The sequence below is a fragment of the Magnolia sinica genome, chromosome 8, assembly GCF_029962835.1.
Source record: "Magnolia sinica isolate HGM2019 chromosome 8, MsV1, whole genome shotgun sequence".
In the NCBI taxonomy this organism is placed as follows: domain Eukaryota; kingdom Viridiplantae; phylum Streptophyta; class Magnoliopsida; order Magnoliales; family Magnoliaceae; genus Magnolia; species Magnolia sinica.
In genome coordinates this window covers 91,159,071-91,186,043 of record NC_080580.1, presented here as the reverse complement: position 1 = coordinate 91,186,043, position 26,973 = coordinate 91,159,071, and the positions used below count along the sequence as shown (strand labels likewise).

The 26,973-nt window shown below is 40.3% G+C and overlaps 2 protein-coding genes across 2 annotated transcripts; both read left to right on the top strand.

The window, feature by feature from the left end:
• The first annotated feature begins 889 nt into the window (after window positions 1-889).
• LOC131253699 (LRR receptor kinase SERK2-like) lies at window positions 890-3,560 on the top strand. Its single transcript, XM_058254822.1, has 2 exons — window positions 890-3,195; window positions 3,465-3,560. The coding sequence occupies exon 1, from the start codon at window positions 972-974 to the stop codon at window positions 2,919-2,921; it is 1,950 nt and encodes a 649-aa protein (XP_058110805.1). The 5' UTR covers window positions 890-971; the 3' UTR covers window positions 2,922-3,195; window positions 3,465-3,560.
• Window positions 3,561-17,472: 13,912 nt separating this feature from the next.
• LOC131253697 (uncharacterized) lies at window positions 17,473-24,480 on the top strand. The gene is made up of 3 exons (XM_058254821.1): window positions 17,473-17,751; window positions 18,992-19,224; window positions 24,066-24,480. The coding sequence occupies exons 1-3, from the start codon at window positions 17,509-17,511 to the stop codon at window positions 24,256-24,258; spliced, it is 669 nt and encodes a 222-aa protein (XP_058110804.1). The 5' UTR covers window positions 17,473-17,508; the 3' UTR covers window positions 24,259-24,480.
• Window positions 24,481-26,973: the final 2,493 nt, after the last annotated feature.

The following is a 26,973-nucleotide window of genomic DNA, read 5'->3' as shown; positions in this document are numbered from 1 at the left end:
AAATATAATAATAATAAATAAAAGGTATTTGTTTCATATACATACCTTCCTTGCAACCTGCCACACATAGTTGAGTTATTTCATCAAACACTTAGTGAGCAACATCAATACCAAAGTAATCGAGTCACGAATTGGGTTGATCCAAGTTCGATTCGAACTGAGTCAAGTCAAGCTAGGGCCAGCTCAAACTCATTTTTAAACTCAAAAAATCAACTTAGCTCAACTCGAACTCAACCTCAAACCAATCCGAATCATGCTTTTTTGAGTCGAGCCGAGCGAGCTAACCAAGCTAGCTCCGTTGGTGCACACCTCTAGTTACATGAGCCCCACAATGATGTATTTACTATATCCACACCATTCATCAATTTTTTGAGATCATTTTAGATCATTATCCAAAAAAAAAAAAAGAATCATATCCATAGCTCAAATGGACCACACCAATAATAGCAGCGGGGATAATGATTTTCGCCGTTAAAAAAGTTGTAGGGTCCACCATAACTTTTATTTTCCATCCAATCTTTTCATATGGTTGCACATACCTGTATGAAGAGAAAAAACAAATTTCATATTGATCCAAAACTTATGTGACCCAAGGGTAGATGTTCAATCCCTAGCTCCCAAGATGCTTTCTGCAGTGTGGTCCACTTTAACTTTAGATCTGTCTTATTTTTCGTCTCAAGCACTACGAGCAGCTCTCCAAATGGATAGACGGTTTGGATATAACACATCGCTCATGATGAGACCCACAGAACTTGCTGAAATACAGCAGCTATATAGCTGGTGTGTGCCATCCAATCGCTTCCCTGCACAGGGCAGACCCAAAAGTCAAAGTCAAATACTATACAACGGTCCGACCAACGACTGAAATCATCACTCCAAATACCACACGACTGCCTCGAAACACCACTGCAGTAAAACCGACTTTCCCTTCCCTTCCCTTCCCTTCCCCGCCCATCCCACCCTCTGCTAAAATGCGCTGCGTGCGCTCATCACTTTCTCCTCTTCTACTACTAGCAGCAGGAGCAGCTCTTCTACTCTCTGCCATCATCTCCACCGTCAATTCCACAACCTGCCCTTACGACATCCCCTCATCAACGGCCCTCATCCCGCCCGCCTGCTACGGCAATTACACTCCCGCTGCCGCCGCCGCCGCTCCTCCCACCAACTGCTGCTGGTTCGTCTTCGCCGCCTACATCTTCGCCGCCATCCGCCACTCCAACGCCACCGGTGACGCCTTCCTTCCGGATCCCACAGCCTCCTCATGCTCCGACGCCTTCGCTGCCTACCTCCTACGCCACGGCCTCGTCCGCCCCCAATTCCTCCTGAGCGCCGGCCGCTGCAACCTCAACGGCGACGACCCGTCCCAGTTCGCCGCCGGCAAGCGCGCGTGCCAGTACTACACCGTCGCCGACATCCGCTCCACCGTCAACCTATCCACCGTAATCAAGCTCTGTACTTCCGGTCTCCGTGAGCCGACGTTCGACCAGGCGTCATGCAATGCCTGCAAGAGGTCCGTCATCGCCGCTACTTTAAGTCTCCTCCAAATCACCAAAAGCAAGGAATTCGTTCCTTGCGGGATGGCCACGACGATCGGGATCTGGGCGTCGTTGCCCGAGATCGGACGGTTCAGATCTTACGCTCTTTGTATGGTCCAGGTTCTTGATGACATAGGCAGTCTCGGCACCAGCAATCTCATCCCATCTCCTCCTCTTCCTCCCTCCTCTCCTCCACGTGTGGAAAATCCAAAAAAACCACGTGCTGCTATTAAAATCGCTGTCAGCTCAGCAGCTGCCGGGCTTCTGTCCGTAGCTGCAGTACTCGTTCTGTTGCTGGCAATCCGCAAACGGAGAAGATCAACGCTCGTATCGTTCTCAGTTGAAGATCCGACGGCCACAATTGAATCTCCGCTTCCAACCGACGGATTGTATATTTTCACGAGGAGCGAGCTGAAGCAGGCAACGAACGACTTCGATCCACAGCTGCTGCTGGGGGAAGGTGGGGCCGGGAAGGTCTATTTGGGGAAGCTCCCCAGCGGTCAGCGCGTGGCGATTAAAAGGATCCAGCTGGAGAAAAAGCTCGGCGAATTCTACCGCGAGATCGAGATCCTCGTCAAGCTCCGGCACCGGAATCTGACGACGCTCGTCGGGTACTGCCTCCATAAGAAGGAGCACGTGCTGGTTTACGAGTACATGGCAGGAGGGAATCTGTCACATGCGCTTTACCACGGCGAGCTGACGTGGCACCGGAGGGTGCAGATCGCCGTAGACATCGCCGAGGGATTGGCGTATTTGCACGAGTTTCCGGGAGGAGCGGTCATACATCGCGACGTAAAGCCCACCAATGTTCTCCTCAACGATCTAGGACAGGCAAAGCTGTCCGATTTCGGGGTGTCCAAGATCCTACCGTCGGAAATCAGCCACGTGTCCACGATGGAGATAAGGGGGACGCGGGGGTACATGGACCCGGAGTGCTTCTCCATGGGACACGTGTCAGAGGCGACGGACGTGTATAGTTTTGGGATTGTGTTGCTGGAGCTGATCACGGGTAGTAAGGCGGTGGTCCCCACTCCTTCTGGTGGGGCCGAGTCGATAGTGTACATCGCGCATGAGCTGATGGGGAGCGGGACCGAGCCGGATGTTAGGAAGATCATGGACCGGCAGCTCGGACCGGTTCTCGACCCCGGTTCGGTCGAGGAGGTGTTCAAGGTAGCGTACAGGTGCGTGAAGCCGTACAAGAACGAACGGCCGAAGATGAAGGAAGTGCTGGAGGTTTTGAAGAGGGTGCTAGCTGATTTGGAGGGTGTGGGGTCCACCGAGGTCGAGGCTGTGGGCCCCACGGGGAATGAGGTTGTGAGCAGAGAGGTGTCGTTGGCGTCGACGTCGGAGATCACGCCGCCTTCCGTCGACGCATGGTCGTTGTGACGGGTGGTGGAGCTTGTTACTACTGTTATCGAATGTGGAAATGTTCTAGAATACGCCGGTGTGCAGTTTAGGATTTTCCCACCCTAACGCCAGTCCACAAGGCAACAAAACTCGCTGACGATGGATGGAAAATAGGTTTAGATGCGGCGTTCTTAAATTGCGCTTGGTGCGTAGTTGCATCCCATGGGATCTCCTCTCCTAACATGATCTCAGCAACTTGCGGAAGTAATTAACAGAGGTCTGGTTCGGTAGCCCGCTTTACTTCCGATTCCACGTGTATCAGGAATGCAAGCCATTCCAATCTTCACCGTACACGTGTCCCATGCATGTGTGAGTATCGTAATCGGTCATTACGTGGGGCCTGCGGCCGATGGGCAACAACCCAAAAACTAGCATGCACTAATCTAGACGGTTCTTTCGCCCGCCTAACGTGAAATCCAGCGTTGAATTTTTGTTTGAAATGTTAGTTTGGGGCCCACTCGAAGGATGGTTGGTATTATCCTGTCGGGCTCTGGGACATCCACGGTGGACCACTGTATGTAGAGCATCATTTGTAGATTTTGTATGAAAGGAAAGAGGGATTATGTTTTCCAAATCGCAGGAAAATAATACACTAGATGGTTACGCTGATGAGCAATATCTGTACTAGTCAAAGGAAGGCTCTACCAATTGCATTTTTGGTCACGTGTAAATTCCACTAGTGTTTGGAAATAATGGAAACGTATAATATATTCTAAAGCAAACGGTGGATATTGCAAGATTTATGATGGATTTTAAAATCAAAATTTAGTAGGGCCATGTTGATACGTGTGGTTTATCCCTGGTATTTCCTCATATGTAATCATTCTGCGATAATAGTGTTAATTCCACATAATGCATTTAATTTGAAGTAGATTGCATGATGTATCACACACCACATGTGGTGGGGACAATGATTAAGGTGGTTTAAATATTCGTAGGGCCATAGCTATGTTTACTTTCCATTCAATCTATTCATAAGGTCACAATCAGATTAATCCAAAACTTTTATCACCCTTAGGATGGTTTCAATGGTAGATGTTCAACCCTAGCTAATATCTGCACCATGGTTTATCAGAGCTTTTGATCTGTCTTATTTTTCTTTTTAAGCCTTGTGATGATCTTGCTAAATCAATAAACGATTTACATATAACACGTACCTCGTGATGGGGCCCACGGAACTTGGTGACGTCAATACACCATTGAAGTTGGTTACCATCAACAATGAGCCAATTATGCCACATTGATATAACATTAAATCTATTCATTAGAGGATTACTATTACAAGGATTTCCTAGACCAAGAAAGGAAGTAGAGACCCTTGTTAAAGGATGTGGGATTGGGTGCTACCCCAGCTTGTCCCGAGCTCAGCACATGTAGGGGCTTTGAGGGCCCAACATAATGTATGGGTTTTATCCATACCATTCATCTATTTTTGCAATATTTTTATGAGGCATAATCCAAAAAATAAGACAGATCTAAGGCACAAGTGGACCGCACCCTAGGAAATAGTGGTGAAAATGACGCCCACTTTTGAAACCTTCCAAGGACCCACCATGGCATATGTTTGCGGTTCAACCTATTCATAAGGTCACATTGACCGGGAACAAGGGAAGACACAAATATCAGTTTATCCAAAACTTTTGCTCCCCAAAAATTTTTAGTGGTGAGCATTCGTTTCTCCATAATGTGGTCCACTTGAACTTTAGATTGCCTCATCTTTTAGATTATATGACAACATGAATGGAGCGTAAACCATACATCACAGTGAGCCTCTCAGAGCCCCTACCTGTGGTGAGCCTGGAACAGGCTGGGCTAGTATCCAACCTGTGTCTCTTGTTAAGCAGTTTGTTACGGTGCGGCTTGGGTGGATCTGGATGGGTGGGATCCCTGACCCTAGAGCTCACAGTGCTGTATGTGCCTTAAATCCACACTGGCAAACCATTTTGAAAGCTAGTTTTAAGGTATGATATCAAAAAATGAAGCTTAACCAAATCTTAGGTAGACCATAATACAAGAAACAGTGGCAATTGTCCATTAAAAACTCCTTGTGTGGCACAAAAGCTTTGGACCAAGATGATATTTGTGTGGTCTCTTCATCTAGAGGTCTTTGTGACCTTATCAACAGGTTGGATGGCAAATAAACATTCCGGTGGAATTCATTAAGTTTTTAATGGTGGGTCTTTAATGACAACTGTTTCCTGTGATGTGATCCACCTAAAGATTTGGGTCAGCTTAATTTTTGAGATCACGCCCTAAAATGATCTTTCACGGTCAGCTTAATTTTTGAGATCACGCCTTAAAATGATCTTTCAAAATGGTTGGATAGTATGGATTTAAGGCACATACATCACTCAGTGAGCCTCACAGTCAGGGATGTTGGATCCAGGATCCACCCTAGCCGCGCCTCTTTGTTAGGCACACCAGGAAATGGCCCCACCAGTCTACTATTAGGATGGGCATAGTTTTTTTTTTTTTTTTCCTTCAAGTATGAATGAGCTAAAACGCCCCACCGGTCCACCCGTATAATGGAGGCATATTAACTATTGATAGGTCTAGTAGCCAGATTCTCTATTGAAGTGATGTGACCAAGCCCTATCAGCATATTAACTATTGATAGGTCAAGTAGCCAGATTCTATATTGAAGTGATGTGACCAAGCCCTATCAGCCCCACCATGATGTATGTGTTGTATCCCCACTATGTATCCACTTGAAGAGATTATTTTAGATCATGAGCCAAAGAACTAAGTTAACGTCACATGAAACAGTGGGGAGAATAATGCCCACAGTTGAACCAGTTTTCAAAGTAAAAATTCCAATGGATTTTCAAACGGGATAAAAAGCTACTAATTACCCTTTTTTATTATTATATTATTTTTATTATTTTTATTATATATATTTTTTCTACACACACCCACACACTCACGCTAGTGGAATTTCATGGTACTCGAACTCCTCAGAGTCTACCACTAGAGCAAGAACAAGGACTTAAAAGGGTACTAATTGCCTATTTACAAAGTATTTACACTGCTTTGAAAAATCTAACAGAACCTAAGGTCCTCGTGAAGGTCATTTAAAAACCAACCAGTTCACGGGTTAACAGAGACATGAACAAAGGGAAAACACAGTATCAGCTTGATCGAAAGCCTCTAGAGATAAATTTTAATGGTAAGCGTTCAATCCCTACTATTTTTTTGTGGTGGGGTCCACTCAAGCTTTTGATCTGACTCACTCTTTGGCTCTTGCCCTAATATCAACGCAAATGGATGTACCTGTTGTATCAGGTGGGGGCCACATAGCTTGGTGATGTCACTTCCGTGTCCGTAGCTAATTAATCCGCGTTCCATGGGATGGGTACAGCTTACATTTAAAAAAAAAAAAAAAAGTACGACTGAGGGATAACCTGGCAGAAATTTCATTAAATGCTCAACTAACTTGGTCGGCCACAACTGTATCTTGAGTCAGTCCGGTGGTTGTCCGTTGGGCAACGTTTGTGGCCCATCTGATAAGAAGATTGGCACGATTTTGTAGCCGGTGATCTTCATGACCGGGCCCACTGCTTTTACGGTTCAGATGTCCTGCACAAGTGAGAGGTGATCTACTGCCTTCCCAATCGTGTACCCTGCACGTGCGATGCGTATGATGATCTGAATCACGATCCTGCGCTCTGCTTTTGGTTGCCATTGATTGAAAAAAATAATAATCTTTAATTGGACTATCCTAACCATCTAATAAAATAGACCTTTTTTTTAAAGTGAATACGAGCCATTCTTGTCTTTGAGTGTCCCTTTGTACGCCACAGATTTAACGGTTACGATTGTCCAAGCAATGTGATTTTACAACTATAGGCGCCCATTCACCATATATGAACTAGCAAATGAATGGTTTAGATTTAGTCCACGTAAGCCAACTTGTTCAGTTATAACGCAGAAGTTTAGTACTGAACAGTGAATCCAGACTGTTTATCCAGTGGGCCTAGTCATGAATGGCCCTCTACTGAAAAAGAAATGGTGATCAGACATCAGAACCATCCAAATTGTTTCGTTTAAAAGGACGGTAGAAGCGAAATGCTTAAAACATGGGGTGCACCATCGATAGATAGGACTCGCTCGATGGACGGTGTTGATCCACTGCTCGAGGCAACACCAGCTTAATCTACAGAACCAATGGTTGGGTCCCACGCCCTGGTTACAGGAGTAGTTCGAAGGTCAGCTCACTGTAACTCAGTGAAATTATCCAATGATATCAGAGTGCAGTGGTTCACATGCATGCACTCAGAAATTATACATGTAGCTATTGAGGTAGCTCAAACGAACGGTCCAAATCATGACGCCATGGGTCATAAATCCAAAATTAGATTGATTGGACGATCCTAACTAACTATTAATTACAGTCAAGACTATTTTCATTAGACCATCTTTTCATATCTAACTGCGGGACAATTAAGATATATATCCATTTGATGTAAAGAAATTTAAAAAATAAAAATAAAAAATCTCCTAGTACATGTGTACCAAACTTTTTCTAAAACTAGGAAAAAAAATATATACACGTGTAATTTGTGTGCATGCACAAATTAATTTGTGGTTTGATTTGCGTTGAGAGAGAGAGAGAGCGGTGCATAATCAAATAGTCGGCATACCTACTATGTATTTTGTTAACTGTTAAGTATGCTGCAGATGTTGAATATCTTTTTTCATTAAATTCTTTTTATCTTAAAAATTAAGGACTTTTGAAAGTATAGTAAGTATTTAGTCAAACAAAAGCCAGAGATGGATGTAAAAAAGTGAAATTTACTACTAATACGAGATCATTGTCTTACTTGAAAGTATTATAGTGTTTAACTGAGCAACCTATTGATGAGCGGGGAATGAATAATATCTAAATAATAAGCTATTATTAACCCAACGCATGAGTGTAAGTGTATAAATGTGCATGTGTATGAACATTTCTACTAGAGTACCAAACTTTTTCTAAAATAAAGAAAGGTACTAGATATTAGAAGGATGAACCACGTGCATCTCAAATTTATTCAAATGCAAGCGGAAAAAAGAGTCCCAACAAGAAAATGCAAATAATGGGTGCAAGTTCTTGCAAATGATAAGCATTCTCTAAGGAAATATCAAGTTGGTCCACTCATCAAGTAGGCCGTGAGTGGGGCTGGATTAATTGGAGTTGTAGTCATGACCCATTTAATAATCATCTATATTTTGGCCCTGCCACCCCAACCCCAAACTTTTAAATTTAGGGTTAGATGGGTCGGACGCAAATCAAATAAAGTGGATTTTTACGAAACCTAATGGGCTTATCGCATAGAGTAGGTAATAGGGTTGAAAGTCGGGCGAGTTGGGTCGGGTTGGTGCTTGACCCTAGCCCAACTTGAGGTTCCTATACCTCAAAGTTAACCCAACCCAACCCAAGATAGTGTTGGGAATTCTCAACCCAAGCTCGACCTAAGTGGGCTCGGCCGGGTTAGTCGGGTGGATACATGCTAATATTTTTGTTATTATATTGGTCTATTATATTTTGATATACATTTTATTTTTTTATACCTATGATTTTACTAATTATATATGTAATTATTTATTGTAAAAAAACTTCCTTTTTTCTAAATAAATGAGCTAAAACATAGGACAACCACTCCTTTAAAAGTCGTGTTGTGTAGTACGTAATCTATTTGGGAGAGAGAAATCCGGTGTATCTTGTTAACTTGAGTCATTAGAAATAATGTGGACTAATGAGACCCGATGGCACTGAAATTTCATGTGCTTTCAACATAGACAATCCACACTCAATTATATATCGATCCGTTCAAGTTGGATCAGGCAACCTGAGATCTCAACCCTAGCCCAATCCAAGTTTTATCGGGTTTGTGTTTGTAAAGCCCAAGCCCAAGATTGAACCTGATACATCCTGCTTGAGCCGAAGCCAATGTCAGGTCAGTCGAATTGAACCCGTCCGACTTGCAGCCCTAGTAGGTAAGGCATAAAAAAAATATAGATGATTTCATAATGACTTGACATGATTTCAAGTTGAGTCATCATGATTTATAAGCTTGACTCAGCCTCCAATTGGCCCGACTTGTCAACTCACTCACTTGTAGATTTGGCTCAACTCAAAACAACGTGTATATTCAAGGGTGAGTGGGCCATTTTAAAAAATCACAATGTTTTCATGATGATAGACCTTCAATTATTCTCTAGAAATGAACTCCAACAGACAAATAGCAAACCCTAGCTTTGCTAAACCCACATGCCATGACCTATGCTGGCGTGGTGGACAAGTGCAATTGGTATCCATGCCGTCCATTAGAAGTATATCATTGTGTAAATAACCTAACCCAAGCATAAAGTCTATCCATTATTGAAGTGGGCCACGATTGACTGAACAAGTATATGGCTGTGAAAAATCAGTCGGTGTTTTATGACCCATCCACTTATTCCTGATATCATGGCACACCTATTACCTCTTATCTTTTGGCCATAACATCTACACAGTGAGGTCAAAATGATGGATGGCTTGGATATTTCACCTATGTCCCTTGTTCGCATATGTGGTGTCCTGTATACTAGCTGATTTACACGTGCATTGTGCCTATCTTATGTAGAATGAAAGAATTTTAACTTCTTCTTCTTTTTTTTCCTAATTTCAGCTACACATTGACATACACACATCATTCTTAACGTCTTGGTATGATCTTGATAGCCACATGTCACCTGTAAAGCCTCTTTCATCACAGGACAAGATCTATGTTGTCTAGCTCAAATCTAGCCCCTTCGGTTGTAACGCCCCGAAAATCGGCACCCGAGTACATATACTCCGATCTCGAGTTCCCAGGTGTTAACCAAATGAAAACGTACGTATGTCCTCATTTAGATTCAAATCCAGTTCACACACAGATAATCAGAATACCGCAATTCCAATTAGGGATCCAAAGCGAGGTAGAGATAACAATAGATTCAGAAATATAAGGCTAAGAGTTAAAAATACAATTTCATTAGTGATGATCACCCAAAATGGGATTATACAAACCACAATCCAAAATATACATACCTAAGATGATTAAAATGTAAAGCTTTCAGTTTACACCCAATACTCCAAAACATAACGGTGTTGGCACAACCCGATATAGGCCTACCTGTCTGAGGTCTCACTAGTACCTGCATCAATAATACGCCTGGTTGGTATTTTAAAACACCGTCCCAAGTGGGAGTGAGTAACTAACTCAGTAGTTCCATTAATTCTAAGTTACACATGTTATCGACACAATCAACGCAGTTAATGATAAACAAAAAAACTAAACAATTCCTAAATACTCTTGTTAATTGTGCATATGAAGATATGACATGATGCATGCCATTTTCAAATAACACTCCCTCACACGCGACTCTGATCACCTGGTTCGTAAATGACAACACTTCCTCAACATGCGACAACCACGCCTATTTCGCCACATTCTGATCTAATGTGATGCGATAAATAATTATGTTAGCCGAGTAATTAGCATATTGGTGAAGCTAGGATACCGATGTTATATCACGAGTCCTTATTTGGATCACGTGGCTCGTTGCCACACGTAGCGATTCCTTACCAGTGTCCCTTAATCCAACATTTATTTCACAAATCAATAATTTCAAGCGTACGGTATGATACCTAAATGTATAAGGATCAACCCGGAATGGGTCGTCACCCAAACCGAATATGATCACTCAGTTCCACGGTTGTAATAGCCCACAACACGCTGCCCCCATCGACTAGAGCGTTATTTTCGAAGGGGGTCCGAATCAGATAACTCACCCCAACCCACGCTTGGACCATAGCTCGAATGAACAGTGGCCAGGGCGCTACAGATGTGCGAGCTTATCATATAAAACTAAAATTACTATAAGGAAAGGGCTCATCATCCAATTCCAGTTATGCTCGTGTCATTCGAACGGTACTCTAGTACGCAACCATTGGCTGGAATAATTTAACGGGGGCCGTTCGAACAATGGTCTATCACCTCTATTAGTACTCACTGGTCACTATGGGGAGGCTCGTTACTCCAGCATAAGCCGACAGCTTGTACACTGTATCCTATACCACCATGCCTGCTCATGAGTCTTATTGGGATCGTATCACACTAACGGTTATGAATGGACACATCAATTGAGAACGAGGTATGATAGATTTCATTTAGTCGTATCATACATTGTAAACATATATGACAGTCGGCTAGTAGACTAATTTGATTAACCTGGAAAAATTACGACACAACCGACATTGGGTGCAAGCAGCCGTGTAGTCCAGTTACTGTCGGTCATCCATATTCAACCTGAGTCAATCGAACAAGCTTTGGGTGACCGCCTTAACTTGGGCCACCCCTTGATTTAAGTGATTTACCGACTGACCCAACATCTTAGCAATCTTAAGCGTTTATATAGACTAAACTTTATATCAATAATTATAACATAAATTTTACTACACAACCACTTAAGCATTTCATTAAACACATGAGCATCCATAGGGTATTACATTCATTAAAGCATTAAATCAAACATGTGGGCATGCATAAAGTAATACAATCACTTAGGCAATAAATCAAGCATGTGAATATTAACAAATCAACAAATTCTACCACTTAGACATTTCGTTGAACATGTGAGCATCCATATCCAACCAATAACATATAATACAATCAAACATGAAATATGAACATGCTAGCTATTATAACTCATTCAATACAATACATTATTAACTGAGACCCTTAAGAGTCGATAAATAGAAACTTATAAATAATGGTCCGCACCTTAAGAAGGAATATCCGATTTTGAGCTTTTAGGGTTAGGGATTTGGGGAAATCATAAATTCCTATATAAACACCAATAACTATATGAGATTCATGCAATTCATTTTGGAAAAACCTAGGTTAGGAAGTAGGATTTGTTTCTTACCTCTCAATCGTAAGTAGGGTGGATTCGATGGAGGAAAATGATCGAGGCCAGGGCCTTGGTTGGAGGAGACCGATGAAAGGAAGCACAAAAACCTCCAACTCCTACTCTTACCATTCTTCTTTCTCTTTCTCTCTTTCTCTCCTTTAGAAAATATAAATTCGTATGGAGAGATAGGGTGCCCAAATGAAGCCCTTATATAGTGTCAAATTTGGTGCAAATTGGCCCAAGGGCTGAGTTTTTATTATACTAGCCCTATGGGAGGATTTTTCTAACCTTTATAGCCCATTATGGGGTGTATATATTGATATACATCGTAAGATAATTAGCCTTAATGATGATCTACGTATGGATATGATCGGCCCGTCATTTAGATGCGTCGATCAACAGATATAATTAGAAGTCTGTTCAACGGTCACTGATAGTTGATCGGGGCCGCGGCTATACGGATATGTTTGGAGAAATATCTTTAGTCGTTACCTTGACTTTGGTTATGAATTGACGGTCAAAAAGTTACAACTTTGTGAAAGAAGAAATGAATTTATTTCAATTAAGTTCTATATTTTCATATAAAATATTCATATAACCCAAGCACTCGACTTACAAGTCCAAGTCGAACGATTTGAGACGCGATCTTAGCTGAATGTCTCGCAATGGACATCAAGCCTAGCGAGACGGACATTATTGTATATTTTCGAAACTAGTGACCCACTAACGAGCGGTCTAAAGCTTGTTTAGAAAATCGGGGCATTTCTAAAATGAATTTGGTATCGAGATTTTTTATGCGTAAGTATTAAGGTTTAGATTAACTACGTTCATAGTGTGGCCTATTTATAATTAGCGAAAACGGCGATTCGGTCTAAATAACCTTAAATCGTTGGTTTTTAGGCTAAAGGAGTAATTGGATTGATTTGGTTTGTTAATTAAGATCTGACGCCTACTTGTCTCGGCTTTGGGTAGATCTTTATTTAGTTACGGTTGTTTTAATTAGTCAGTGATAAGTCAGCTAGATGTGGGCCCCATGTGAACAAATCATGTGATTAAACTCGGTGTTTAAGTGATTGGTTGGATTCGTTGGATTCCTACAGTTGAGTAATCAAATTGGTGTGGTTCTTTATTGGTACCACACATGCATAAGCTAACATCAAGTATTAATGGTCAGTAAGTGACAATATAAGTTAATTATAATGAAAAATTTCAAAGATTTTTAAAAATCTAAAATAACGAAAATTCGGGACGTCACATCAGACCCACCATAGATGGTTGATGCCCCTTAAATCTTGATGTGGGGAAGGACGTGTAGAGGTCAAACACCGTCTTCCTCAGGGGGTATAACTATTCCAAATCCACTGAACTTTTCTGAACTACTCACCGAGATGTCCCGAATCCATGAGGAAAATAAGAAAATTAGAATAATTTTTAGAAATTAGTAATAAATTGAAGAATTATAACATAAACCATAGGAAAAAATTACAGACTCATATTATAACTAAAGCTCACCGTAACTTACTATAAATAATAAACTTACTACATATAGACGGTCGTGATTTCCACTAGGCTTCATGGTTTTCAACCAATGGATGAAGAGTTATACTCAGACTAAAATATAGTAAAAATAGTAAAAATGAAATTAAAATAGGAATTCGTTCGTCAATCTGTTGATATTTCGCAAATTCGATCCACTGTTGGAGGCAACACGAGCTCAAATCTACATAACTAATGGTTGGGTCCCACTCCTTGGTTACAGGGGTAGTTAAAAGGTCACCCCACCGTACCTCAAGTGAAATAATCCAATGATATCAGAGTGCAGTGGTCCATATGCATGCAATCAGAAATTATTCGTGTATCTATTGAGGTAGCTCAAACTAACGGTCCAAATCATGACCCCTTACAGATAGGTCATAAATCCAAAATTATATTGATTGAACGATCCTAGCTAACTATTAATTACAGTCAAAGGACTATTTTCATTTAGACCATCTTTTCATATATATATATATATATATATATATATATATATATATATATATATATATATATACACACCTGCGGGACAACTAAGATATCCGTACAATGTAAAGAAATTAAAAAAAAAAAAAAAAAAAAACTCTTAGTGCATGTGTACCACTTTTCTAAAACTAAGAAAAAGATGTACGCATGTGATTTGTGTGCATGCCGAAATTAATTTGTGGTTTGATTGGCAATGAGATATAGCGGTGCATGATCAAATAGTCGGCATACCTACCCTATATTTTGTCAACGGCTAATTACACTAATTAGGTGATTTGCGGGAGTTGAGCCTCTTCCTCTGCAAAATTCTTTTCATCTTCAAAATCCAGGAATTTCGAAAATATACGACTAATTCGGGATCACTGTCTTACTTGAAAGTACCAGAGTGCTTAATTGAGCAGCACGTTGATGAGAGACGAATAAATAATATCTAAATTACAAGCTGGTGTTAACTGAGCGCATGAACGTAAGCATACAAACGTCCAGGTGCATGTGTATGAACGTTGTTTCTACCAGAGTAGCAAACTTTTTCTAAAATAAAGAAAAGTAGATTAGAAGGATGAACTACTAGCATCTCAAATTTATTCAAATGCAAGCAGAAAAAAGAGTCCCAACAAGAAAATGCAAATTATGGGTGTAAGTTCTTGCATGTAATAAGCATTCTCTAAGGAAATATCAAGCTGGTTCACTCATCAAGTAGGTAATGAGTGGGGCTGGATTATTGGGAGTTGTAGTCCTAACCCATTTAATAATCCATCTATATTTTAGCCCTACCACCCCAACCCCAAACTTTTAAATTTATGGTTAGATGGGTCAGGCCTAAATCAAATTAAGTGGATTTTGATGAAACCTGATGGCCTTCTTGCATGGAGTAGGTAAGGCATAATAAAATTGTGGCTAAAGTAGCTCTTCCTGCTCCAAAATCATATACATTTGATATTTCATTCTGGTTTGCGAGATATGTTCGTTTCAAGTTCTGATGGTCTTGATCGTCTCCATCTCTGATCAGGCCTTTTCTGGTCCATCTTGACCATTAAATTAGGCACGACCTACTCTACATCAAATCTTCTAACTTACGAGATGTTGACCCTTTTATATGTGACCCACAATTTGATTTGACGGTCACAAGAAAAATAGAGCAACAGTCCATGTTTATTGGAGGAAATATCAAACAACAAAGAGTTAGGATTTCCCAACTTACGAGACAAACCATTTAGATTAACAAATAATGGGCACGCATGCTTGTCTATCGAATTATACATTTGATGGACAAGACCGGCCACTACCATGGTTTTACGACTCGACGGTCCGAAGCTACTCATTGAAGTCGACTGATTCGGTTTCACCCAATACAAAAGAAAATAAGGCCGACCCAATACTAAAGTGGACCACACAGGATGCAGTAGTGCTAAGGATGTCCACCATTGAAACCTTCTCAGAGTCCACCTGTAGTTTATTTTCCATCTAACTTGCTGATATGGTCATATATGATAAAGTGAAAAAAAAATAAAAATAAAAAATGAAGAAGAATAGGAAGAAGAAGAAGAAAATCATCTCGATCCAAAACTTTTGTAATTCCTGAGAATTTTTCAACGGTAGAAATTTAACCCCTACCGTGAGGTCCATTTCAGCCTTCGATCTTATCTATTTTTAATATCGTAATCTAAAATGATATTTTAAAATGTATGGATGGTGTGGATGAAACTCATTCATCACGGTGGCCCCTTAATGGCCCTCCAAGCCTCAGACTATCCCCAGCTCCGAATAGGCGGGTTAGTACCAAATCCGCACACGCATATCACATGGTGTGCCCATCTGGTAAACCATTCTTCGAACGCTGATTGTGTCCTACATAGGGTTGTACACGAGTAGAGTTAGCTAGGTTAGCTCGCTCAACTCGACTTGAAATAGCTTGATTCGACTCAGTTTGAAACTGAGTTCGAGCCAAGTCGAGTTGATTTTTTAGCTTGAAAAAATTTTGAACTAAGTTCGAGCTTGGTTGACCTCGAGCTCGACTCGACTCGAATCGAACCCAACTCCAATCGAGCCAATTCGGTGACTCAATTACTATAATATTGATGTTGCTCACCAATTATTTGATGAAATGACCCAACCAAGTGTCAACCGATGGCAAGGAAGGTATGTATGTGAAGCGAATATCCATTTTTCTTGATTTTGATACTGCCTATGATATGTTTGATGAAATATCTATAAAAACCTGCTGCTATTGTTTTACAAACAATGAAAATTTGAGATGCAGTTCATGCGTTTGTGAAAATGCCGCGGAGGTAAACTCGGCTTGATCTTGGCTCAAGCTAGCCTGAGCTACTGACTGAATCGAGTCGAGCTGTGCCAAGCTTGACTTGGTTCGATTCCTGTACACCTTCAGTCCTATTCCTGCCCTGGACGGTAAATTATCTAGGCAAGGATATGTACAGCCCACCATAACGTAAGTATTTTATCCACATTGTTCATCATTTTTCTCATATCATTTTACGCCGGAAAGATCCAGCTGATATTTGTTTTGTCACCTCATCCAAGTCTACATGACATTACGAATACACGAATAAGTTGGATGGTCAAAAAACATCAAGGTGGTCCTCATAAAGGTTTCAACGGTGGGTGTCATTATCAATGCAGCTTCCTTTGATGTGGTCCACTCGAGCTGTGGACCTGCTTCATTTTTAAGGACCATACCTTAAAATGATACGATAAAAGCGATGAACGGCGTAGACAGGGGTAGGACGCAATCCACGTCCCCTTCTTTCGATGCGGTGCATCTGCCCCACATGGGCACGTATGGCCGTGTGTGCACGTAAAAACTGGCGCGTGGGAACAGGGAGACTGAGGGTTCCATTTCCAAGCACGCAAACATACGTGCTATATATCCTGACCATTCAACATTGTGGACCCTTCTTGAATAATCCCTTACTCGAAAATCAGGCCGTTCCACTAATAACCTGCGCAAAACCGTTACCCTGCAAACTTTTGTTTGTGACTGTCCATTTTCAAATATATAGCTTCCGCCTAATGAACGGATTAATCTAGTCCTTTCTCCATTCATTTCGCATGTGTCCCACCTGATGAACGTCCCGGATCTCTCCCACACGTGCTACACATGCATGCACGGAGACGCGTGTAGGATTCTCACAAAGACAGTCGAGTAAGCATCGTATGACCTTCTGACAGATGGAATGGTGAATGCTTTTATAGTCGGGCTCCCTACGTCGATTGATACGCATGCACTCCGAAATTATAAACTATATATAAAATAGTTCACATTAAACGGATTGAAATGTGGCACATGCCTTTCTTAAATCACAGTCACAAATTCGGATTGGTCAGACAATCCTAACCGCTGATTCCTGGACACTTGTTTTTGGACATATAACCCACTTGATGTTTCCATCGTGAACCACACAATAAATTTAGACAGTTTGATGATACATTTAAAATGTTAAAACACAACTTGGACAGTTTGATTTTAATTTTTTGTACTCTACATGTGAATTTTGAAGTGCCAGCATATCATCCATCCTACTCCGCCAGAGTATCAAATTATTCTCGAAACAGATAAGGTGGATGCATTTGCTAGTTTCGTCTTCCTCCCTCTCAACACCTCTCTGCAATGGTAGTCGGAGCAGCTCCGGCGGCTCTAACTCTAGCCTCCTTCGCCGGCCTTGCTCCGAGCCGAGCCGAGCGAGCTCTCCTCATCACCCCAACTCAACGTCTTCCGCCTAATTATCTCGACAGAAGAATCAAACCGGTGATTGTACGGACTAGCGAAAGAGCGTCGATCCGTTCAGCTTCCGTTACAAGAGCCGTTGCCGTCGACTCCAACCAGTTCGGCTCCTCCGAGCCAGTTCAAAAGGCAAGCCGATTATTCTCTCTTTCTCTCTGTTAATTACTATGATTACCGTTTTAGTTAAGGTTAGGGAAATGATACTGAGTCGACTCGCGCGTTTCGTATGACTCATTTCCCGAAAGTGTTGCAGACTGATTTAAATCGGGCGATTCTTTTGACTCAGTGTTTTGACTCGGACGGGTTGTAAATACTCTTTTCTTGACAATGGACAAGAACGCGAGTTTACTGCAATGGGAGTTCCTGCAACACGAACCTCTGTGTTTCAACGGTGGTAACTGAATTCCCACTGTTTCCTCTCGTGTGGCCCACTTGAGCCTTGAATCCGTCTCATTTTTTTGTTCACTTCCTAAAATAAGCTCGAAAAACGAATGGACGGGTGGATTTCTCACAAACATCATAGTGGGCCCCACCTTGCATTCCAGCGCAGGAACTTCTTCGCAGGGAATCCGCGTCCTTTAAAACCATTCCTTCCATCGATTTTTTCAGCCCATTTTAGGGTGAAAACCCTAAAACGAGACAAATCCAAGAATCAAGTGGGCTGAAATAATGGAAACAGTAGGAAAGGAAGCTCCGGCCGTCGAAATTTTCCTGGGTCTCACCGCGATGTTTATATGCCATCCAACCCGTTCATAAGGTGATTCCCACAAGGATGAAGGGAAAGCAAAAATATCAGACTGATCCAAAACTTATTTGGGCCCCACGAAGATTTCAATGGTGAGCGTTCAGTATCCGCTGTTTCTTGTTTTGTGGCCCACTTTATTCATGGATCTGGTTCATTTTTGGGCTGTTTTGCAACATAAGCTGGCGAAACTGATGGACGGAGTGGATTTTACACAGACATCATGGTGGGCCCCATGGGGCTTTTTATAGACTTCGTCGAGTTTTTAAACTCTGGTATAGACTACACACTGTTGTTCTTTTGTAACCCACTAATTGCTCTACTAGTAGATCCAATATTGAAATCTGCTTGGCAACTGACCTCAAAATGATGGTACATTGCCTTGACTCTTGAAGGCTAAATGGATGGTAGATGATGGACTATACACTGAATAATGGTATACAGTCCAGGCCCCTAATTCTTCCTCTTTTTAATATTGTTCTCAACAAAAGTTCACAATTCTTCATGTTTCTCAAATTCATGGAACTTTAGTTTGATACAATCACAATGACATTGGCTTTTTGTAATTTCTCCTTAGAACTTATATTATAAGATGGAAACCTCATTATCTCTTTCTCAAAATTCCAGGAAGAATCCAAAAAATACTATTTTGTGGTTGCAAATGCAAAATTCATGTTGGATGAAGAGGAACATTTTCAGGAGCTATTGTTTGAGAGGCTCCGAAACTACAGTGAACGTAATAAAGAGCAGGATTTCTGGCTGGTGGTTGAACCAAAGTTCCTTGATAAATTCCCAAATATTACCAAAAGATTAAAGAGACCTGCAGTTGCCCTTGTTTCAACCAATGGTACTTGGATCACGTAAGTGTTTATTTATTTATTTTTTGGTTCAACCAATGTTTCAACCAATGGTAATAAAGAGCAGGATTTCTGTTTTTTCTTACTTTATTTATGTTGGAGCACATAATTTCAGGCCTCTACTTTTCATAGTGTATAAATGCTGTGTGATGGACAACCACGAACTGACCGTAGACCATAAATCATAATGATTGAACATTTGTAGCCATGTAAAAACGGCGTAAAAATCACTGAGTGAGTTCCAGTAATTTTTTAAACCACCTTTAAAATATTTAGGATCGTCTAATAACTGAACTAAAAAAAAGAAAAAAAGATACTGACTATTATTAAGGATTAACGGCAAAGATAAACAAAACAAAAGGGAAAAATAAAAGTTCAACAGCCCAAGGGCAACCCAACCCAAAAGGGACTTTAGATGTCCAGTCTCTCACCATGGAGAAGACCCTACTGGTTTACCCCCGAAGATGAGGAACTCCTGTTACTAAAGCAACAATCGTTTCTTTCTGCCCAAATACCCCAGATAACTGGCAGCAAAGATAGATCCCAACTGGACTTTCTCTTCTTCTTATTCCTTCGCACCAACAAGGACCTAAACAGAGCTTCGATCAACTCTGGCATATGACCCAAAGGACTTTGAGAGCTTGAAGGATTCTGCTCCAAATCTCCAATGCAAAATCACTGCGAACAAAGAGATTCACCAACTCAGCATCCTTGTAGCAAAGCTGGCAAACGTTGGGGAGGATCTTTGCTCTTTTGCGAAGATTATCCACAATCAGAATGTGATTTCTGCCCACCAACCAAGCAAAAGCAGCTACTTTCAGGAGGGCGCTGTTGAACCAGACTGCACTTTTTGGTCTATGGTGTAGGCTTTTGTGCCTATAAAAAGCCAATCAGTTGCTAGGAGCCTGTTCACAATGCGCCATGGTTCAGTATAAATTTCTCCCATTCTAATTAAATGCATCTTAACGGCTCTATTCTAAAACATAGGTCGATATAATTCAATGAGTCCACTGATAACATTGTAGTCAGCCAATTGAACTGATTCAGTCAATGACACTGAGAGACTTGGCCTTGCAGTTCCGTAACATAAAAAACTGGTTCTCAACCAATGAAGTGGGAAGTGTATCAGAAAGGTTGTTATGGAATTGGATGAGTACTCTGGCAGTGACTAAGTCACAGCCAGGTAGAGATGGGTGCTCACATCTTTGATAATCTATAAGCCTACGGAGGTCACTCTATCATTACTTCTTGAGTTTTTCATATCTGTTATGCCTATTGCATCACACAATATTGAGCCCTTACCATAAGATTAATGAATCAACCTAGCCTACAACATATGGCCCATTCATGGCTCCACCTGATGAATCAATGGTTCGTTTTTTACACACACCATATTGGTAAAGAAGTTTGACTTGTGAAAATTTGTTCTTCCAGGGGAATTTTATCTTTTTCTATATACAGGTATAGTGTGTATGTATATATAAATGCATGTCGATTTCAAGAAAATTTGTTTCTGTAACTACAAATAGAGCTAGATGGGTCAGTGTGAGAGAATCATAGTACATTGAACTTTGAAAAGAATCTTGCACTAGTGCTTCAAGGGGACTTTGGGAAATGGCCATGTTCCCAATTTTCACTATAGCAACTAGAGCAAATGTAACGATAAAAGAATTTTGCTAATCAAAGAAACATTTTAGCATATTGCGCCAAGATTTAAGTTATCCTCAGCACCACCACCACCATCATAGCCCCGTCTGAGATATTGAACCTATTTTTGCATTAGAAATTATTTTTGTATGCTCTTCTATTCTTTATAGTTGCCATCATTCATCCCACTTTGTTCGAATTGTGCCACTAATGATGCATTTGGGTCTGTTGGGAGAAGGATCCCTTCTCAACTACACACACAACAATATTAAAATCAAAAGAAAATAGAGAAAAGATGCAAATCACAGGTCCACAACACAGATTTACATGGTTCCTTTTCGGTTCGTCCACAGATTCACAGCGATCCACTATGCTCAAAAGCAACAAAAAAACTGAAGAAGCAGCTCTCAATACAATGACGGCTCTCTCTCTCTCTCTCATGATAGAATATATATTACCCAAAAATGAATTAGGGTTTACATAAAAACTCCATGTGAAATTATGAAATTGCCCTCTGCAAAAGTGTTGGTTGGATGAACAGTACATCTCTAATGATCAGGCTCCATAGATCCTAACGGGGTCAACAAATGAAATGCATTGCAAGCATTCAGTTTAATCGAGGTTATATGACAATAGATAGGTGGTGTTTCAATAATGTAAGTAGTTGCCTTTAGATTATTTATGATCAAAGGCTACTTATTTTGTCTCACTAGAGTCTTAAAGATTAAGAAGGATGATCTCATAGAATTAGAGCTGGGCAGATGAAGTGGAGATCTGCCTATGAGATTTATGCATCCCCACAGGCTCATCAGAATGAAGGGGAGATTTTGATAAAAGAGGTATAAGACTAGCTATGCCCTACTGGACTAAATGTCGGGCAGTCAAGGAACATGTTTGTAGAATGAGTGTAGCTGAAATGAGGATGTTGATGTGTATGAGTGGCAAGATGAGGAAGGATAGAATTCAAAATGCATGCATTTCAAGTATCATGAGGGAGCACCTAATCATCATCATCTAAGCCTTATCCCAATGAATTGGGGTCGGCTACATGAATCCTTTTCGGCCATTCCGCTTTATCAAGGGTCATAACTTCATCTAAACTAATGCTCTAGCATGAGTTTGGAATGTCATATTGTTTGGATTCATGTTGGAGGTTATGGCATAAGTTTGATGCCGATTGCCAACCTAACACAACCCTCCTTCATCCGGGCTGATTGGCAATGATAGCACAAAACTCCCTGAGGGAGCACCAAATACGAATACAAAATATACTCTCTAACAGAAACATCAAAATCAGAGCACCCTTTCATACCGCTGACATTCTTATTTATAGGTATATGATGCTCGTTGACCTGGTCAATCAAATGCCTATCAACTGCTGATCCAATCAAAATTTCTCCTCACCTTTGTCCAGCATCTACTAAATATTTCTACACATCATTAAGGCATGTCTGAATACTTGCATGTTTTTGAGCCATTAGAAACAAGGACAGCATTAGAAATACGAGCTATAAATACATACATATTATATTATATCTATACATACATATTACATATTATATTGTGCTTATGATACCAAGGTAGCACTTTGGTTTGATGATTCTAACCATGTGATCTATGGCTCATAAACAATGGACAAATATAAGAAATTGGCTCCTTTCAAATCTTTAGGATCATTAGATTGGCGCGATTCTTGCACCATGGGTTGCTCATGGTGGTCCACTGAATGAACCGTCCCGATTGATGATTGAGCATCTCAACTGTCATTCAAAAGGTTTGGGGATGTTGGCAACATCCCCCTAAAGTGGGTGGGGACGTTAGCAAAACCCATAAATATACGCAATTTGCCTTCAGATACTTGCCAAAAACAGTCGTCGTTCAGCAAGTTCCAGTAAAACCACATCCAGAAACTCTTCATCACAACAACCAGCCTCATAATTCCTAAGCCATCTTCAGATTTTGGATTGCAAATTCTCTCCCATTTCACCCAATGTTTCTTATTAATAACTTCTTTTTTCCATCAAAAGAATCAACAAATGCAGCTCCAATGCATTCATCAGACTAACTGGAACAGGAACAGCTGCCATCTCATGAATGGGAATGCCAGCTATGACATTTTCCAATAACGATAGCTTAACTCCAGCTGATAACCATATATGGACTTACAGTGTTTGCAATTTTCTGAACAATTGGCAGAAGAAAAAAAAAAAGCCGAAGATGTACTCTTTTACAATGGAACCCCAAATAAGAAATAGGAAGGACAGCTCTCCTATATCCCACAGATCTTTTAATCCTATATCCCATAGTTAACCTGAAACTACTTTTATTTGGGTTAACTTGCTGACTGAAGTTTTTTAAATAATTACGGCATTTTCATCTAGCATTTTGGATGTGAGAAACTGTGGGGCCCATAGAGTTCTTTCTGGGAAAGATCTTGATTTTCTCTCCCCTCAAAAATAGGGAATTTCCTTTTATGAGAAGATTCCCTATACTACACAAGTATCTCTCTTCTAATGCTCTCTTTTCTTCATCTTTTTTGAAAGATTAAGATTTTATTAATTAAGGCCAAAAAAATCCAAAAAATGACGAAGAAAACCGTGAAATACGTGAAATACAAGAAAGATCGCAATTGTGAACCGCACCTAAAATTGAAACCCATTCCATTACATCCACTTTAGCCCTTTTGAACAACTCCAATGCATCTCCACAAAGATTGTGGAATCATCAGGTCTCTCCCCATAAGTCCCATAATAGACTCTTCCTTCTCTTGACAACCCCATCCGCCAAGACAGAAGGAGGCCCTCAATAGATCCTGGCATCAACAAGCTGTGCCGAAAATGTCCAAAAATCATTGCCACATTTCCGACATGAAGGAACAATTTAAAAGATGATTCACCAATTCTTCACTACACACACATAGCAAGCAAATATTGGTTTGAGTCATTCTCTACTTTCTTAAATTATCAATTGTAAGAACCTTGTTTTATCCCACAAACCATGCCAGTGCAGAGTGATTATGAAATGTGAAGGACAGTTTCTCGCTCTTCCTTGGCTTATTTTTTTTACATAAATCTCAAATTGATGTACATGCTACATGTATGGGAATTGAATGTTTGGTAACTAAGATGATAATGTATAGCATTAGTTACTTTTTTCCTTCAATTTTCATTTGATTGATTTTGAAATGGGATTTATAGGTTCATGAAGCTGAGACTGGACCGAGTGTTAGCAGATAACTACGAAGCCGATAGTTTAGAAGAAGCGTTGGCTTGCAATCCCACTGACTTGCAGTTCGAGAAGCCAGAAAATTGGGTGGCTCCCTATCCAAAATACGAGTTTGGATGGTGGGAATCCTTTCTGCCGCCGGTTTCAAGTAAAAGAGCTGCATAAATCATTTTGCGCTTTCGCCATCTTACTGTATTTCCAGCATTTTTCTGTGAGTTGTAGGCAAACTTCTCAGAGCTCTTTTGTTGTTTCTCTGTCTAATGTCTGTAACTTGTTTCAAAGGTTGAGTATAATTCAAATATCATGGAATGTCATAATATTTCATGATATTTGATGCAGCCAAACGCACCACAAGTTATGAAAAAGGTTTGACAGTTGATTTGAAAATCTGAGAGAAAGTTTTCAAGAAGTTAAAAGAGTCACATGATCATCATTATGGAACTGATGATATCCATAGACTACTTGGGTTTTCAGTTTCTATGATGGGACCTGTGGTTCGCTGATCGAGACCGTTGATCTGTTGGGCGTCGCCATGGATTTACAAGTCCTAAATCTCTCATTAAATGGAAGAATCACAGCCTATATTCTTGGTATAGTGGAGACTTTTGGGATATGGTCCACTCGTAACGGGTTCCAACCGTCCATTAAATAAATTTTTGTGATACGATCCATCCACAATGGGGCCCAACAAATACATGGTCTAGATCATAGTCCCCTAGGTCACACCTATCCAAACTATAAGAAAGAACCATACAACCCAAGAATCATCCCTTGTCACAAACCCAGGTAAGACACCACAGTATCAATGCACAATCATGCCAAAATCATATATATTCACTTTTTGTTGCCTGCCTGAATTTTGGAATGGCTGGAGCCTTGTTGTGTCCATTCATCCTGGTGGGTTGAACCTGAGTATTGGGTTGGATGATATTCAAGTTGCAAAGTTTCTATTGTGGGCTTCCTCTTACCCAATGTACCCATTATTCCCCTTGGTTTGGCCCACCTGAGTTATTGATTAGGATGAAATTTGGGATATAGGTGTAACATCTAGGGTCTCATTTGATGTAGACAGGTCAGATTGGTGTCAATAGTACAAAATAAATGAATGGCCAAAATAAATTGTTTCCAGCCATTGGTTTACTTTGTTCATATCAAGTCTGCAGCAGGTATGTCGAGACGTTAGCTGTTGGATTAGGGTTCTTTTTAATGATGAAAAATGATGAAAACCTTATGTCTGATGGACCAACCATGGATGGGAGATGTTGGAGAGAAATGGCACATTCAAAGTTTAAAAAGGTCATCCGTGTTCAAAGGAAATGAGTCAAATGATCAAAGGGTCTAAGAGTGTCTGTTATTTTATCTATAGTCATCTAAGGTGGTCTGTTTAAACAATAACATGAGTGGCATGTAATTCTTACAATATTTAGGTTAATTTTGGATTAATGGACTTTTTGCTAGCTATCAATTTCTTTGGTGCTAGTGTGGTGTGCCTGATCAAAGGACATATATCATTTTTGGTCTTGATGAATGGCCAAGATCGATCACATGTGATCCAATTGGGCTGTCCAAACCCATACTAAATTGTAACACTGATGTGGCTCACATTCTTAATAAAATGTAACAAACTATAACTTTGGCTCACATGCTCTTAATGGCTAATACGCAGCATCCAAGGAAAAAGTGTACCAGAATATTTCATCATAGACTATTTAAATTGGGAGGTCTAGTTTAGATGAATAATAAACCAAAGTCACACTAGTTTAATTAACCAATTAGCCAATTGAATGACATCAATTAGACAGTTGAGATGGAAAATAGAAAATGATAGGAATTAAGCTAATAAGTGTAAAAAATAAAAGGTTAGGATAGTTCAAACAGTGTTATTTAGATTTGATAAACTAGATACAGTTATCAGTGCTTGTTAACTCCTTCCCTTAAAAAAAATGATATTATTGCTATGATGGGCCGTAGGATCTTAACTTAAAAATTATTTAAAAATTACACGATTTACATATAATAAATTCAAATTAAACTATCCACATGGTTCTTATTTTAAATGTATTATGAATGAACATATATTTATATACACTCTTCTTCTTCTTCTTTTTAATCTGACTATCCAATTGGTAGATATTTATTGGACATTGAAAATGAAAAATATTCAGTAGTCTTACTTCAAAAAATAATTATTTGGCAATCCAAGGTAGGGATTTTTTAACCGAGATGTAAGAGGATTGTAATTTGTACAATTTATTTTATTTAACTTCGAGTTAATATATACCAAGTAAGGTTATCAAACTCTTTACTGCTGAGAATAATGCAAGTATGTTACTATTTCATGCTATCAAAAACAAAATTGGAAAGTATACCAATTAACTAATAGCATAGACTTGTGCATTACATATAGAACATATACATCATGATGGGACCCACAGATTCCCTCTCGTTTTTTTGTACCTAAAAGTTGTTGCTGCCAAATGTCCCACGGCATCCATTCCACCACCCGATCCCTATATAATTAATTAATGGTTAAAAATGTAAAATACATTACAATTCCCTTTAAATGCATCCAACCCAGGGGACGCGCCGAATGGGCAATTTTGTTGGCATGCCCACCGTGATGTAATTGTTTATCAAGGCTGTCCATTCCTTTTCTTATATCATTTTAAAGTACGAACACAAAAATGAGGAATATTCAACTCTAAGGGCCTGTTTGGCCGGGCGAATCCCGTGGGATTAGGAGGGATGGGATGGATTTTAAGGTAATGATGGTGGTGTTAGTGGATTGGTTTAAGATCCATGGGATTGCTATATCCCGGGACAAGTTCACTGGATCTGTTTGCCACGCCCGGCGTATCCCGGGATTTTACCTTCCAATCC

What these genes read in the sequence shown, in the direction of transcription:
- LOC131253699 (XM_058254822.1), top strand. Translation starts at nt 972, where the DNA reads ATGCGCTGCGTGCGCTCATCACTTTCTCCTCTTCTACTACTAGCAGCA.
- LOC131253697 (XM_058254821.1), top strand. Translation starts at nt 17,509, where the DNA reads ATGGTAGTCGGAGCAGCTCCGGCGGCTCTAACTCTAGCCTCCTTCGCC. An exon ending in CCTCCGAGCCAGTTCAAAAG is followed by an intron (nt 17,752 to 18,991) that starts GCAAGCCGATTA and finishes TCAAAATTCCAG; the next exon opens with GAAGAATCCAAAAAATACTA. An exon ending in ACCAATGGTACTTGGATCAC is followed by an intron (nt 19,225 to 24,065) that starts GTAAGTGTTTAT and finishes TGGGATTTATAG; the next exon opens with GTTCATGAAGCTGAGACTGG.